At 55.4% G+C, this 16,103-nt stretch overlaps 2 protein-coding genes across 2 annotated transcripts; one reads left to right on the top strand and one right to left on the bottom strand.

The window, feature by feature from the left end:
- Window positions 1-2,338: 2,338 nt before the first annotated feature.
- LOC147600392 (E3 ubiquitin-protein ligase RBBP6-like) lies at window positions 2,339-5,669 on the bottom strand. The gene is made up of 3 exons (XM_086751285.1): window positions 5,504-5,669; window positions 2,710-2,809; window positions 2,339-2,345 (listed from the first exon to the last, which is right to left on the bottom strand). Exons 1-3 carry the CDS (start codon window positions 5,667-5,669, stop codon window positions 2,339-2,341), a joined length of 273 nt encoding a protein of 90 aa, XP_086607411.1.
- A 374-nt stretch (window positions 5,670-6,043) lies between these two features.
- LOC147600391 (ubiquitin carboxyl-terminal hydrolase 36-like) lies at window positions 6,044-13,872 on the top strand. Its single transcript, XM_086751284.1, has 15 exons — window positions 6,044-6,272; window positions 6,344-6,565; window positions 7,310-7,420; window positions 7,698-7,800; window positions 8,443-8,510; window positions 8,945-9,015; window positions 9,429-9,511; window positions 9,837-9,942; window positions 10,243-10,383; window positions 10,691-10,791; window positions 11,093-11,216; window positions 11,475-11,664; window positions 11,799-11,890; window positions 12,257-12,391; window positions 13,807-13,872. Exons 1-15 carry the CDS (start codon window positions 6,044-6,046, stop codon window positions 13,870-13,872), a joined length of 1,842 nt encoding a protein of 613 aa, XP_086607410.1.
- Window positions 13,873-16,103: the final 2,231 nt, after the last annotated feature.

The following is a 16,103-nucleotide window of genomic DNA, read 5'->3' as shown; positions in this document are numbered from 1 at the left end:
GCACTCATTTCAAGGCAGAGAGCGTGTCCCCGAGCATCCCTGGGTGGGTTTCCTCTGCTCCGTGGATGCGGGAAGAGCCAGAGGGAGGCGGGAGCTGGTGCGAGGCGCTCGGGGGGGACTCTGAATCCCCGATACCCTGGAACGCAGAGCTGAAAGGCACAGTCTGATACAGCGCCGAGTATCCTGGAGATGTCTGTTGCCATCACGGTCGGGTGGCCGTGGATGTTTGTAATTGGCGATTGTTGCCTTGGATCCTTTCCCCCCATCCCTGTCGTAGTCTTTCTGATGCCGGAGGAGTTTAGCTCTGTCAGTGGGTACTCCCTGTGGGTGTTTGTCCTTCCCTCAGCCAGGCAGTGCCTTAAAAAGGGGCATTTCCAGGTGCGGGCACTCTCGTGGTCTCTGTGCCTTGTCGGCCCCATGGCGGGCACTCCATCATCGGAGCACGTAGCAGGGCTGGGGCACCGAAGTGCGGGTCGACAGTTGCTGCAGGAATGACGGTGTCTGCCTGCCCTGACGTCTTCTTTTTTCTTCCTTGGGCGCCGTTCATTCTAGTGCTCTAGAATTAGAGAGGAAGTGAAGCAGGAGCTCAGAGAGCAAGAATTTACTCCGTGCCGAAATGTGAGTCGCACAGCGTTTGGGGCGATGGAGCGCTAAGGGCGAGCAGCGGGCGTGGGAATGCATCGTTGAGAGAAAAAGCGACCGGGCATTTTGAGGGAGGTGCTTTGCCTCCGACTCCTGTAATAGAAGGCGCCTAATGTGCAGAGGGAGCCGGAGGAATGTCAGCTCCAGTAGAAATCGTAACACCGCACTGCAATGCAGGAGAATGGTGTCCGAAATAAGAGTGCAAACCACTCGAAAACCAATCTGACTGCAGAAAACGTTGAGAGGAAAAAGCTCTGGGCTAAAGGAAATGGGCCAGATGGGGAAAATGTAGGGCTTGGTGGGAGAAACCCTCTGGAGAGGCAGTGCCGAGCTCCTCTGGTGAGAGCCTGCGCTGTCCTGGGACTCTTGCAGCGCATCAAGGAGCTGGAACGCGACATGGAGCGGCTGCAGGGGGAGGTGCAGAAGTATCGCGCGGAACAGAAGACCATGCGAGGGCAGCTGGCCGAGAAAGCCAAGGTAAGGGTCCGGCTGTGGGGTATGCGGCGGAGGGCAGGGAGGGGTGGGCACGAGATAGTCTGGGTAGAAGCGCTTCTGGCACGTTTGACTGGTCTGGCTTTGATGTGCAAATGCTCTTGGCTTGCAGGCTGAGAAGACGCTGAAACAATACCGCGCCAGGCAAGCTCTGCAGCTGAAGGCCGTGGGGCGCAAGGAGGAGGTGCTGAGAGCCGACCTGGAGCAGGCCAAGGAGCAGGTAGGGCGGCGGTGGGCACGGGGCAGGATCCTGCGGATCCACGGTCCGGGCTGGAGGCAGCTGCAGGACGCGTGTTCCCAAGGGAAAGGTAAGGTCATCGTGCCTGAGCGCAGGAGCCTCGGAGTCGGAGGAGGAAGGCGCCAGGACAGCCTTTGCCTTGGTATGTAGGGGGCTGGGTCGAGCAGAGCTGCTGTCAGTTTTCAGTGATTTGTGTCTTCCCGTCCTCCCGTCTTCCCCTCCTGCTGGAAGAGCAGCTGGAGACCGTTGTGCAGGAGGAAGAGTCGGAGAAGTGGCTACTGCAGGAGGAAATAGTGAAATATGAAGAGCAAAGCAAGCAGCAATCGGAGACAATTTTGGCTCTGGAGGAGAAGCTGCTGGAGGCCAAGAAACAGCAGAAGATGCTGGAGGAGGAAGTTGCCACGCTCAAGGGAAAAATGGAAGGTAGCTAAGGGTTGTGCAGGGCGAGTGGGTGTGGGGACCACCTGAGGTGCCATGAAACACGCGTAGAGATGGAGGAGTGCTGTGATGGGGAAAGGGTAGCGTGAGAGGGTGGTTAGAGGATTGCCCACACGTGAGGCGAGCTCTCAGAGCCAATAAAGTGGCCGTTTGACAGATTATAAAGCCTCAGCATCAGCACCTTATGTTCTGATAGCCCAGCGAATGTGGGAATTTATTCATATACATAAACTGTTCTCTCCTGGAACATCCAGTGCCACTAAAAACAACCACAAACATCCCAATTCTACTCTGTCACAAATTATTCCAAGACTTCCAGGGACAGAACACAACAGGGCAAGAGGAAGTCCTCAGGTATTTTGCCTCTGCTCTCTAAGTATCAAAACCAGGAAATCTGTGCTACAGTGTCCTGTTCTTAAATAACCAGCCATCAAACCAGGAAGGTAACTGTAGCCAAGCTGTAGATCCCTGGTGTTACAAACAGGCACCAGATACAGAACTGAGTTTCTAAGAAAGAACAGTGATGGCCTAGACACTGCGAAGGGCAAGTGTACTTAGCGCAAAAAGATCAGTCACCTGACCATATTTAGCCATGGCAGCGCCAAAAATACCAAATGTGTTACATCTGCTGTATGGGCTGAAAACAGGAGTAGAAATGTCACCTGACAGCAGTTCCTAGGATCTGGTGTGATTTAGGAGTCCTGTGACAAACGTACTGTCCCAGCAGGCTTAAAAATGTCCGTCTGCTTTGGGACATTCAAACCTACCCCATCACAACAAAAATTAACAGCAGCTTTAACAGGAAAGAGAAATCTGAATGCCTCTGTACGCCAATATCCAGGAAAAAGTGAACAGACTGCACCCGCTACCAAAGAATACAATGCTTTAGGGACACTCACGGGACAGAGGTTTTGCTGGGAGCTTTAACTCCTCCAGCAGGGATTCGTCTCACAATTACCGAGCAGTTCTTCGGAATCAAGGCATCATCATCTGTGTATTCTGAAAGCAATACAGAAATAAAAAATCAGTCAATTTGTAAGAATGTACATTAATACGCAATTCCGTAGCATTCAGAGGATCCCTGTACAGATTGAAAAGCCAAATGTTATATGTAAGATCCCGCTTTTATCGTCTCAACACACTAACAGGACATCTCAAGAAATCTGCAGGTTTGAGAATCAAACACAAGCAGCGATTTCTGTTTGATTCTTTCAAAAGAGTTTGAATGCCAACAGCAACATGGTCTGAAAGGTCACTAAAGGAGAGTCTGCCAGTGCATGAGGTTCTTTCCTGATCTAGCTGAAGTTGCTTTTGCCCATTTGCCTTTGTCCATTTTGCCTTCCTAGTGTCTTAACACGAGTCCATCATACCATTCTTCCCACTGGCTCTTAAAACCCCGCTTGCTTTGAGCTTACCTTAGCATTGCTTCTGTCACTAGGTTGCCATTATGGAAAGCAACAGTGACTGAGCTGGAAAGGGTTCGAGTTCTCTGAACAAGCAGGCCATCTTCACTCAAGTGTCACTTTGCTCTTTCCGAGATCGTTTCCACATTTAGTCAGGACTCCTGCACAGACAAAGTGACACAAAAACCATACTTGATGTCCACATGTAAGAGCGCCAAACATCCCATTTAGGCAGAAGATCCTGGTCTAGATTTTCCCTTCCTCTTCTGAAGGTGAGTTTAGGCATCTGCAGCTGATTAAGAAAACCTGAAAGTCACCGTTATGCACACAGACCAACAGTTTGGCACACAGACCTGTTACACTGAAATGTATTCCCTAGCTTGGCCCTGAAAACCACTGGGGGATTTTTGCGTTTTCCCATGAAAACACCCTTACGAAAGCTTCCGGAAGCATCTGTGTCACTAACAGACCAACTTTAACATTTGACACTCATGCAACACACCCTGCCTAGAGGAGGATCTTGCCGCTGTTAAACAGCAGGGATGCTCTGTAAAGTACAAAGCAGATTCAACTTCACCCTTAGGCAGCACCACACTTAACAGAACCCAGTGAAGCAGAGACTTTTTCTTCTCTGCAGGCTGATTACGTACAGAAACAATGCAACACACCTTGGACAACTGGTGCGATGTCTGTTGGAGGAACACTTGATGGGGTAACATACTGATGAGCATCAACTTTTGTTCTGAAACTTGACCTTCTGTTCCTCACCTGCTATAACAGAATCTACCTCTTTGCCCCATTTCAAAACATTTCTTCTTTTGGAGCGAATCATTGGGCTCCGTCGCGGGCTATGAGCATCCAACATTCTGGTTTTAAGGCTCCATTTGAGACAGACCCAGCTGTTACAGGAGTGGTGTCAGCCAGCTGGCCATTCAGCCTGCTTGCGTTTGTGAAGCTGAAAGTACCTTAGCAAATAAAGACAAAATTCAGAGACCCTTCTGCAGAAAAGCCCTTAAAGCAAATCAGACATTTTTCAAAAGCTCTTGACAGTTTTATTCAACACCACAGGAAAACCAAAGCCTTCTGAAATGTGTCCCCACCTACATATGTCATGGCATCCACTGGCCTCCTGAGACCCCTAATACTGTGCTGTTGAGTCTCCTCACAAACATTCTCCTGAAAATGGTTTCACTGTCGATCAACAGCGAGCTTTATGTCCAGCCACTGAACTTACACTTCCTGCAGCGAACATACGATTCTGTTTAAGTTTAAACACAAAAATCAGGAAGAGGAAAAAAAACTCTAGAGCACATTCTAAAGAAAAGACTGTTGTAAGGGTGCCAGAGAACTAAAGGAAAAAAAATAATGTTCAAGGAGTGAAAACAATTTACAAGTCTCATTATTTCTGAAAATCCCATCCCAAAGTCTCCAATCACATTCAAGCTCCTCAAGATGGCAGATCACCAAACGGAAACATCATACTAAGTAATACAAACCCATTATCAGCTCCAAGAATCAAGCACCATTGAGCAGATTTAAATGAATTTATGACTTCTCTAAGAATCCTTCTTTCTTATATTCACCATAAATGTTCTGCCGCAAAACTTCAGTACCGGCCCGACACCGTTACCGTGCACTATCAGGGAAAAAACCACCCACGGTTAGAAATGAATGATGAACTGATGCTCCATAGCATCTGCGTGGCAGTGTCCCTGGTGTACAGCAGCAGTTCTATTAACAAGAAATGCCAAACTGTCCTTCAGAGGCAGCCAACACTCAAGTGCACGATGGCTTTTAAGGGCTCTGCTGAGATTCCAACTCACAGCTGCACTCTTGACCCAAAATGTTGCTGGGGAGCAGTTTCTGCAACAGCCACAGAACCAGTTTTCCAGTGCCGCGGCGTACAAGAAGTTGAAGGCAAAGCTAAGTGACCAAACCCGCTGTTTTTCTTCAAGTCAGCCACCTGTTCCATTGCCATCCCGTTCAGCTTCCTCCAGCAGATTTCAAAGAAATCTGGCAAGCCTGTTCTTATCAGATATCCTCCCACATTTCCGTATCATTTTCCCTGAAGAATTCCCGGAAAGCAAAACCTTAGTGAGCTCTCCACGTTGCACATGAAGCGCGGGCACTTGTAGCCTGGCTGTGTGGCTGAAACACAGCTCTGGCGGTGGTTGTCAGAAGAGCCGCGAGGAAGGAACAGCTCTGTGGGGCTCCCAGCACAAGTCCCAGCTAGGGATGGAGGGCGAATCCCATTGTCGCTTCCCACCCCGCGCCCGCCGCCCCCACGCACCTTCTTTGGTCTGGGCGTTGGTGATCTGCAGGTCGCTGTTGGGCGCCTTCAGCTTCTCCCGGGCCATGATCTGGCGCTTGAGGTCGCGCAGGGAGATGTGCAGGCCATTGAAGATGAGCGTGTGGTACTTGAGGCTGGAGGAGAACTTATAGTGCAGGCAGGACATGGTGAGGGCAAGGCGGTGTGTCCTCGGCAGCGGCGCCTACCGCAGCACACAGGGCCGTGGGCTCTGCTCTGAGTTGGGGCACGCAGCCCCGGCTCGGCCTCCGCTCCCTGTCTGGCACACAGCGCTGCCAGGCCGGTGTGTTTGGTGGCTACGGCGACTGCGGTGCCCCGGCCTCAGCGTTCCGCCAGGGCTTTAGGGGCACCAAGCAGAGGGGCTGGGCCAGCGCTGGTTCTAGGCCACGTTCCGTTGCCCCGACAAGACGCTGCCTGGCGCCACGAGCGGAACCAAACAGAACAGTCCGGCCACGCCCGGTCACCTGTCTGCTGGCTGTGCAGCCAGGGCCACTGGACTGGATCACCCTGACCGGGAGGAAGATGGAGGAGGCGCTGAAGCTGGGCCGCAGGGAGGCGGGCGAGGAGGGGGAGCTGGGTGGGCTGCTGGCTGCCTCCTTGGAGAAGCTGCAGGAGATGGAGTTGGAGCCCACCAGCCGCGGCTCCTCCTGTCCGTGGGAGCGGCTGCGGGGCAAGTACCCGCTGCTCGGCCCCCAGGCTGAGGCCACTGACGGCCAGCGCGGCCCCGAGGAGGGGCTGCCCGGCAAGCAGGGTAGGCAGAGAGGGCGAGGGGGAGCCTCCCCGCGCTCGCAGCCCTGCGGCTCACTGCCCCTCTCCCTGCAGGCAGCGGCCGTGAGTTGGGGAGCATGGGAGATGGCATCCCCGCACCCCAGAAGGTGCTCTTCCCTGCGGAGCGCCTCTCCATGAAGTGGGAGCAGATGTACCCAGTCGGCGCCGGGCTGCACAACGTGGGGAACACCTGCTTCCTCAACGCCGGCCTGCAGTGCCTGACCCACACGCCGCCGCTCGCCAACTACCTGCTCTCCAGGGAGCACAGCCAGACCTGTGAGTGGGGAGGCCCGGCTCGGCGGGCGGCAGGGGAGGAGGAGTGCCCGCCTGTCCTGCTCCCGGCGCTGCGCTCAGCACCTCTGTGCGTGGCTCTGGCCAGGGCCGTGCGGGTGTCGGGATGCGCCTGCTCTGCTCCCTCCTTGCCTGTTTCTCCGTCCAGAGGTCATCCTTGTGTCCGGGGAGGCTTTGTCTCTGCTGGGCGTAGCCAGGACTGAGATGGGTCCAAGGGGGTCTGCTGGCTTCCTGGGGGCTGAGCTGGGGGTCCCACACAGCCCCTGCCTGCGGGGAGCGCGTGAGGGCAGGGCCCAAGGCTGCGTGCAGGCAGCAGCTGCTGTTGCTGGGGGGCTTTGAAAGGGAGTCCGGCGGGCACCGCTCCCAGCTGTGCCCAAGGGGAGCACGCGGGGCTCGCAGCCCTGTGCGTAGGGCTCTGCTGGGATCTGCCCCTCAGGGCCGAGCGCTGGGCTCCTCCAGCGCGTCCCTGTGACCTGTTTTCCGTCCACGTGGACAGTGTCTCGTCTGGGGGGGTTGCGCTGGCTGGTACTGTGACTCGGGCTGCGCCAGCTGGGGTGGCGTGTGGTGGTCCCTGTGCACCCGGGATGCCCCCGAGCTGCACCGGAGCACAGAGCTCCTAGGGAAAACTGAGCGCGGCTGAGCTGTGTTGGACCGGAGGTCCCCTGCCCCCTGTCCTGCCTCCATCTCTCCGGGGTTTGTCCCGACGTCCTGTGTTCTCTCCTGCTGCAGGCCAGCGAAGAGGCTTTTGCATGCTGTGTGTTATGGAGAAGCACACAATCCAGGCTTTTTCCAGCAGCGGCACAGCAATAAAGCCAGTGTCTGTCATCCAGAGCCTCAAGCGTAAGGATGGCTGCCCTTCCCTCCCCTCCCGTCACCGTGCAGGAGCGCGGTGCCTAAGGCGGGAGCAGAACCTTTGAGATCGGGGCGGGTCTTGGCAGACGGCTCTTCAGAGGTGACTCACGGAGCCTGCCGGGGGCTGTGTGGAGCTTCCTCCGCGGCCGGCATGAGTCTGTCGTGTGGTTTGGGTTGAGGGGGCTCAGACCCCGAGTCCCTGCCCCGAGGGAGGGCCAGCATCTGTTGCATCATGTGCTGGGGCTGATTTCTCCCTCTCCTGCAGGGATTGCCGAGTACATCCAGTTCGGCACGCAGGGGGACGCGCACTACTTCTTGCGTTGCACCCTTGATGCCATGCAGAAGGCCTGCCTGAATGGCTCTAGCAGGTATGTGGGGCCTCTGACGGCCCACGGCTGCTCTTCTGCGCTGCCCCCTCGCTGGTCCCCTGCGCCCGTGGGAGGGGACGGTAGGGTGAGCGTGTCCCCCACTTGGGACTCCTAGAGGGAGGTGCTGCCTCCAGGGGCCTGGGGGTGCATGGCCCCCCTCTGCCCCTCTGTGACACAGCTCTGCCTTCTCCCTTCTCCTGACCCCTCTGCCCCAGCACAGCTGCGCTCCTGTCCCCAAATGCTGAGGCTGCTACGGGTTTGGATGCTGTCCCAGTGGTTGAGGAATGCAGGCGTGCTTGCTAGGGCAGCCCCAGCTCTGTGGCTGCGAGAGAGCAGCTTTCCCCTGGGCCCTCTGTCCCGGGCAGCCTGCGTGGCCTCTGTGTGCAGCGCCCAGCTCTGAGCTGCGGCCAGGAGTTTCTGCTCCTTCTAGAGGAAGGTGCGCGTGGGAGCCCGGTGTCACCCTGTGAGCCCCGGCACTGGGAGGGCAGCCTGGCAGAGGCTGCGACTTCCCTCTGCTCCCGCAGCTCTGCAGCCCCTTGGCTGGCCGGAGCGCGCAGGGGAGCTGCGCTGAGAAGACAGCGGTGGCCGGCGGGGGCGGCCGTTGTGGAGGGGTGGTGCGTGATCTGGTGCTGCTGTCTCTAGGTTGGATCGCCAGACCCAGGCCACGACACTGGTTCACCAGATCTTTGGCGGCTACCTGCGGTCCCGTGGTGAGTGCTGGCCGCCAGGTCCTGGGCCTGTGACTCTCAGCGCTGCTGCTTCCCTGACAGCCTTGCAGTACAAATCTTTGGGAAGATTGCTGAGCTGTGCAAATTCCCCACAGCTGGGTGTCTGCAGTTGCTCAGTCTTGCGGCAGCAGTGGGTGGTGGCCCCTGTGGCGGCCATGGAAAAGGCTGTTGGCTGTGGGTCCCCAGCTCGCTGCCACCAGCAAAGGAACCTGTGTTGCCAGCTTTCCAGCAGCACTTGCTGTCCCAGCGCACCGTGGAATTGCCAGCCTTCCTCCTTGCCAGGCTGTGAATCGCGGTGCTGCCATCCCAGAGCCCACACCCACAGAGCAGGAATACTGCAGCTGCCTGCGCTGCGCTGGGCTGGTGGCGGGTGCAGGTGTGGTGCCAGGCTGTGCTCACTCCTCTTTCTGTCGCAGTGAAGTGCTCGCTGTGCAAGGGCGTCTCGGACACCTATGACCCGTACCTGGACCTGACGCTGGAGATCGAGGTAGTGCGGCAGGGTCGGGGACGGGGAGGAGCTCTGCTCTCGCGGGGATGTTCCTGCAGCTGCCCCGTGCCTGCTCTCAAGGCTCCTTCACCTGCCAGTGCCAAGGCACGCTGCAGGCCAGGGGGAAGCAGCTTCCGTTGTTGCGCTGCCTTCTGTGCCGGGCAGAGCAGCGCCCGTTGCCTGAGCGTGAGCCACGACTCCTCCGCCGGGGCTCTGTGGTGGTGAGGGGCAGTGGGGCCGTCCCTCGCGGCATGCTGGCCAGCGGCTAGCTGGTGGCCGGCTCACAGGTTTGGCGCTGTCCGTGGCCCTGTGCTCATGTTCTGGGTTCTGTCTTCGGGCCGGCATCTCGGCAGGGAGCTGGTCTGTCGTGTGGACAGGCCGCTCGTGCCCTGACCTCTGCTCTGTCCTTGCAGCAAGCCGCAAACCTCGAGCAGGCGCTGGAGCAGTTTGTGAGGCCGGCTGTGCTGCGCGGGGAGAACGCCTACACATGTGCCAAGTGAGTGTGTGGGGCTGCGGGCGGGAAGGGGCCTGCGGGTGTGCTGGTGGGAAGCAGGTGGAAAGCCTGTCGCTCTACGGGAGGGCTCCTCTACCTGCTCCATGGCCACACCATGAAGTACGTGGCCACTGAAGCCTGCGATGAAGCCCGCCACTCCTCAGCTCCCTCCCCTCGTGAGCAGGACGTGGGCCAGCAGACGTGGCCGTGAGCAGCTGCCCTGGAGCGGTGCTTGGGGTCGTCAGGGTCGTTTCTGTGGGGTTTGCCGCTTGGCCAGGGCTGGCAATCATCTGGGTGGTGGAACACAGCTCCAGCTCTTCCTCTCCAGGTGCAAGCATGAAGTGTCAGGAAGCGAAGGCGTCACCATCCACCGAGCCTCCAACATTCTTGTGCTCAAGCTGAAACGCGTTGCTGGTGGAGGCAAAATCACAAAGGTGAGTGCTTGGCAACGCCGATGAGGGGCTGTCTCCTGGCCCCAGGCCCCGCTGCCCAGGGCAGGGTGGGAGGGGGTCCTGTGCACAGCGTGAGCTCTGCTGCAGTCCTGCAGCCCCTCCCCAGCTGTGTGGTGCGGGGGGAGCTTGGCTCATTCCGGCATCTTCCTCAGCGTGACCTCTGCCTGGGGAGAGCGCGTCCCCCTCCCTCGAGCGATGGGACGCGTAGGACCACTGAGCTGCTCTTGCTGTAGCAAGAAAGCCATCTGCTGTGCAGGCTCCCAAGGCGTCCTCTCTCCGCAGAACGTGCCGTATCCCCAGCTCCTGAACGTCCGCCCTTACATGTCCCAGGAGAACGGGGATCCTGTTGTGTATGGGCTCTATGCCGTGCTGGTGCACGCTGGGACCAGCAGCCAGTCAGGGCACTACTACTGCCACGTGAAGGTGAGCCCGCGGCGCTCTCTTGGCTCCAGTCTGGGCTGGGGGCTGCTGGCCGCTGGTGGGTCCCTGTCAGGCACAGGAAGGAGGGTGCTCAGCAGATGGAGTGGTGTGGAGCAGTGGGTGGGGGGTGCAGGCTGTGCTCTGCCACAGAAGCGTGGAGGTCTGCTCTCGCAGAGTCCCCTTGCCTGCCCTGGGCCGCCTGTGGGTTTTGGGGGGAGGGGCTCTGCTGGCGGGCGCTGTTCCTGCTGCTCTTCAGGCCAGGAGGGTCCCCGGACACAGCCCGACCCCCTTCTCTCTTCTCCTTCCGCAGGCCAGCAACGGGCAGTGGTACCAAATGGACGATGACCTGGTCCGCCCCAGCAACATCTCAGTGGTCCTGGCCCAGCAGGCCTACCTGCTGTTCTACCGGAGGTGAGAGCGCCCGGTGTCTCCCGGCCCCTGTCCCCTGCTCTCAGCATCTGGGACAGGGCTGGTAGCACGTGCCTGCCTGTTGGAAGGAGCTGGGCCCACGTAGCCCCATGCCCGTGCGCACGCGCTGGCTGGGAGGAGGGTGGCAGGGAGAGGTCCAGCCCCGTGCCGTGACCTTGTGCAGGGCAAGAGCCCCTCACCTCCTCGGAGCTCCTGGCTCCTGTTGTTGCGTGCATCTCTGGCGAGAGCATTACGATCACGCAAACCCTCGCAGTTAATGCGTGCGCTGCTCTGCCTTTGCCAGAATCCCCAGCCCCAAGAAGAGCCCGGAGGGGCCCATGGCCAAAGCTGCCTCCAGCCGGCCTGGCCGCACCGGCGCCGTCTGCGGTCGGGTCAGGAAAACGGTGTCTTCCCCGCTGCTGGGCCCGGTGAGTCCTGAGGGCTGCTCTCGGCCAGCGCTCCCGGGAGCTGGCAGCTGCTGCCCCCCGTCTGCTCTGCGCGGGCGGGTGGGCTGCAGCTTGGCGGGGAGGCAGGCGCGCGGCTCCGAAGGGGCAGGCGCGAGGGAGGAGGGTTTGCAGGAGGGATCCTGTGTGGGCCTGGGGAGAGATGGGGAGGGCAGTGTGGCTCTGTGTCCTGGCTGCCTCCAACTCTCTCCTCTCTGAACTTCTCTCTCTCTCTCTGTCTAGAGACCAGGTGTGCTGCCGGGGAGGAAGCTGCCAGGGCTGGAGGAGGTGGGAGGCCCTGTGGCCCGCGGCACGTTCGGGATGGGGACGAAGCTGCCAAACAGCACTGCTCCGCTGAAGCGGCCCGCTGAGTCCCCGTGGCCCAAACTGCCCCTCCCTGCTGGCCCCGGCACCAGGCCAGCTGCACCCCAAAGTGCCCCCTCAGCAAATGTGAGTCGGTCCCTGTGGGCCAGCGCTGCTCTGGACCTGAGCAGCACCGCGTCACCACCGCGGGCCAAGAAGCCGGCACTCTCTGCCAAAAAGGTGAGCCTGAGCTTCTGCCCGCAGACTTCGGCAGGCACCTCATGCCTTCGGAGCTGGGGCTTGTGTCGGGGGCGAGCGTGGAGCCAGCACTGGGGATCTTGCGAAGCCGGCGGTGGGTGGGGAGAGCCCCCCCAGCCCCAGGGCTGTGGCAGTGTCAAGTCTCAAGTACATGATCTGCTGTTACAGAAGCTCACAACGCTGTGGAGGCCATGGGGCAAATTCAGGTCCCGCTGTTGTGTAACAGGATTGCCTCCCTTTCAAGTTTGGTGTTAACAGTGAAGGCCCTCAAAGACAGAGACTCTGCGTTGCCAGTCATTGATACCGGTGTTTAGTGCCATCTGTTCACACCTCTGTGTGTTGATTTATTGTAGGGCTGATAGCACGGACAGGAATACACAAGGGGTTGTACCCTGTGGAGGCTTTTCTTCGTACATCTCCTGAAGTTTCCTGTCACCTCTTTGTAAATGTTTCTCTGCCTCTAGGCTGTGAACAGCTTCAGCAACGGAACTGGCTACACAAAAAGGCGCTCTGCGCAGATTCGGGAGCCGCAGCAGCAGCCGCCGCCACTGCCACCACCTCCACCACCACTCCTGGCTGTTACCCCTCCTGCTGCTCTGGTGAGTGCTGCTGAACTCGCTACATCTTCCTCGCTGTCCGTCGGCAGTGTGTTGGAAGAGAAGCTCAGTTTTATGTCAACACAAGCAGCGAGTCTTGTATTTCAGTAGAGCTTATTTTGCAACTCTTGCTTGTATTCACAAGGGCTGTCAGGCTCCTGCACTGAGACAGCCAGCACTGCCGAGTCTGCTGGGCCCCCCAGGACAGCCCATACCCACAGCTGGTAAGTGACAGGAACTTCAGAATTTCTTAAATAAAAAAATCTTCAGATAAACTGAATGGGATTTTTTTTCCCTTTTCCCTCTCCCCACTCCAAAAGGTCACCCCATGAGAGCCACTGCAGTTCACTGCTCAGGTGCCAGACCGGGCTGGGAACGGTAAGTGTTCTACAGAAATGCAGTAGGTGACTACTTGTCACCTGTTAAATGAGGCCGTAACACATCACTTATACAGCAGCTGATTTATAATGGAATACGTATGCGCAGAGAGCTGTGGAAAATACAGGTGGTAATTAATTTTTAAATGGCTTAATTGGACTTGGCTTTAACAAAGGGGTTCTGTGCTTGCAGTAAGATTATTTAAAAAAAAAAACCTGCTACATGATTGAAAGGAGGACTTTAAACAATGAATAATTTTGAGCAAACCATAATTACATATAAAAACTAAATCTAATTAAAGGATCAGGTGGAAAGCCAGGCTTTTGATTGCTGGCTGAACAGGGCTGTAGAAATTGATTTCCCAATAGAAATCGGCCTCCGACATGATTCCTTTAACAACTTAGCCAATACTGCTGGAGCAAATGATTGGAAAATTCCACACTGTTATTTTAGGACAACTTCAGGGATGGTGACTCAACCACTTCCCCGGGCAGCCGGTTCCAGTGCCTGACCACCCTTTGGTGAAGAGATTTTTCCTGATATCCAATCTAAACCTCCCCTGGTGCAGCTTAAGGCCGTTTCCTCTCGGTTCCTCCGTGAAGGAGAAGCAGATTGTCTAGAAGGATCAGGAGGAGTTCCACTCCACCTCTCTGTCGTCAGATGCAGTGGATGGTTCAGGAGATCAGCAGTGATGGCAGTTTCATGTGTGGGTTGCCAGCTCAGATACAGCAGCGGTTACAGGTGACGGACAGTTATAACTGGGCAGCAGTTGTTAAGGAACAAGCGTCGCTTTTGCTAAAGCTTCTCTGTAACGACAGCCTTCTCCTCCCGGCAGCCGTGAGGAGGCTAGAAACTGAATAGCTGTGGCTGCTGGATTTCCTGCGTCTCCCTGTTCTGCTTGTAAGCATTGCCTCAAAGCACCGGGGAGGAGATACATGAGAGAAATTGTCTTCATTTCCTCCTTTCTGTATCTCCTGTGGATACATGGAGAGATTTTAACCGGGACTCTCTCTTAGTCATGCTGTCAGGGTCTTTCCTAGAGTAATGGCATGGAGTCGTATGACGAGAGGCGGAGTGTAGAAGCGTTACGATATGATTTTGCTTGAAATGCGATCGCTGTCCTTGGTCAGAGCGAGAGGTATGTGCCAGATTTTGCTGGGACACCTGGCTAGAAGTGTTGATCAAATAGCCCTGTATGTAGGATTGCAGGACAAGTATTTTTCACCCCGTTCCAAGCACCACCTAAGTATGAAGCGAAGTAGACTAAGCTGGCCTTTTAGAGTTGAGCTTTACTGTCTCCAGGCTAAATCACGTTTTCTTGGTGTTTGTTACTGCCCTGTAGCCGTTAGGACTTGCTCTTTTTCTGTCTTACTGCAACACAACTGATTTGCACTGGATGTAGTTGTGGAGCAGTGAAAAATGTGCACGTTCACATACCAGTAGCGGCCAGTATGCACCAGTTTATATCAGTCAACAGCTATGGTCGTTCATGGGACAGACCATACATACACTGACCCTTCCTGTTTGCTTTTCCACTGACAAAGCAGCAGTTGTGGAGAGGTAAAGAAACCAAACCAAATTTGGGAGGTAAAGAACTGGGGAGAGTGACTGTTTTGAATTAACATCATCTATTTTTTGTGTGTGCTGTGGTTTTTTTAAGATCCAAGTCTCCTCATCTTGCTTCATCTTACTCTTTCAGCTACTCCAATTCAAGATCAAGTTCCTCCCGCACTAACTCCTCCTCTCGATCACTTAGCCATTCCCGTTCCCGTTCCTACCTGCGATCACCACCTCATCCAAGAAGAGGCAAAGGGAAGAGCCGTAACTCTCGTGCCAGGTCAAGGTCACGTGGCTCTCGCCATTCCAGATCAAGGTCACCCCCCTACAGAAGATACCGTTCACGATCGAGGTCCCCAGGGTTTAGAGGTCGGACTCCCACTGAACGGACTGTACCTGAAGGGGGACGAGAGCGGGGGAACGTTAACAGATACAGAGGTGTTCCACCATATCACAGGAAGGCTTATGAAAGAAGGAGTAGCCATAGAGAAACAGTGTGAAACAGGAGTAGAAACAATATGGAAGAGTAGTATCCAGTTTCATTATTAGTATGTCTTAAATTCCTTAATTTTGCTATAGCCTTACTAATGTTTTGTGGGTTTTGGATGTGTTTTGTAAACCGTTTCAGTTCAGACAAATTAGTAATGTATCTGTAAAGTGTTTTGTAAATGTTAATGGAAATTATTTTGTAGATGTCGATCGCGATTATGTTACTGTGGGGAAAAGACTGTGTATATGAGAGAACCATTTATTAAAATTTTGAAACGAGTTGGAGTCTTTGGTGAATTAATGCATATGAAGACGAAACCATGAGTGGTTGATCTGAGCGACAGGGGCTTGAAGGTCCAAATAACCGACAGTCACTCCCTTAGACCCTGCTGGTATCTGGACCAGTGTGTCATAAAAACATTTGAGCAAATACTGCTAAAAATAAACCCCAACTCCTTCAATAATTTGAAGATGTCGTTCTGTTACAATTTGTGTGTTGAAAGGACGCAGTCAGCTGGAACAAAACTGACTGTGGTACTAACTGTCGTTAAATCACTTAATGTGAAGACGTTAGTAGCGGCGGAACACGCAGTTTGACCTGCCTACAGCACACGATGCCCAGATTAATACAGAAAAGGGTATTTTGTCTTCCTGAAGGATAATAAAAAGCCTCTAAATGCTTCTGTGTCTGAGGCTGAATTTCAGCACGAAAAACAATTTTCCAGCTCATAAGTTGTGCGTCCTTTTAGTGCTGCAAAATGAAATGATGATACTAGCATACATCTTTCTCAATTCAGGTACAGTCAGTATCTTCTCCTTCAAATAGTCTGCACCTTAAATACCCGTTTAAAAATGCTGGAGACCATAAATTGTTCTACGCACAGCTTCCCTTTGAAGAAGGCTGGATGGGTCACACACGTCTGTGTGTAAGGGGCAAACAGAGCCCAGGGTTCTGAGTGCCCCAGAGCGCTCTTTTCCAGGAGGCAGCAGAGGACACAGCAAACCTCCCTTCAGACAGGACATTGCCGTCTGTGACGGCAGCTTCAGTCCCCACGCTGAGCTCCGCTTCTCTCCGCTGCTCAGAAAGCTTTTCTGCCCGGCTGGAGACGCTGGTCCTGCATTGCATCCCCCCTTTCTTGTTAAGCTAGGGAAAGGAAGGGGGATTTAAGCTGAAAAGGTACTCTAAACTTAGAATTTCCATTAAGAAGGAACTTAAAATCAACCCTAGAACGAAGACGTAAGTTCAGTCGCCTCAACCGCACTTCAGCAGAGGAGAGAGCATTTCCCTTGT

This window comes from Chlamydotis macqueenii, chromosome 6 (assembly GCF_036417535.1).
Source record: "Chlamydotis macqueenii isolate bChlMac1 chromosome 6, bChlMac1.mat, whole genome shotgun sequence".
Taxonomy (NCBI): domain Eukaryota; kingdom Metazoa; phylum Chordata; class Aves; order Otidiformes; family Otididae; genus Chlamydotis; species Chlamydotis macqueenii.
Note: the sequence above shows the minus strand (reverse complement) of the source record. Positions and strands in the feature narration are given on the sequence as shown.

Bases quoted from the DNA above. Each gene is read 5' to 3' on its own strand.
- LOC147600392 (XM_086751285.1), bottom strand. From the start codon at position 5,669: ATGTCCTGCCTGCACTATAAGTTCTCCTCCAGCCTCAAGTACCACACG. The intron at 2,810-5,503 runs GTGCGTGGGGGC...TATTGCTTTCAG, and splicing joins CAACGCCCAGACCAAAGAAG to AATACACAGATGATGATGCC.
- LOC147600391 (XM_086751284.1), top strand. From the start codon at position 6,044: ATGGAGGAGGCGCTGAAGCTGGGCCGCAGGGAGGCGGGCGAGGAGGGG. The intron at 6,273-6,343 runs GTAGGCAGAGAG...CTCTCCCTGCAG, and splicing joins GGGGCTGCCCGGCAAGCAGG to GCAGCGGCCGTGAGTTGGGG. The intron at 9,943-10,242 runs GTGAGTGCTTGG...CTCTCTCCGCAG, and splicing joins GTGGAGGCAAAATCACAAAG to AACGTGCCGTATCCCCAGCT.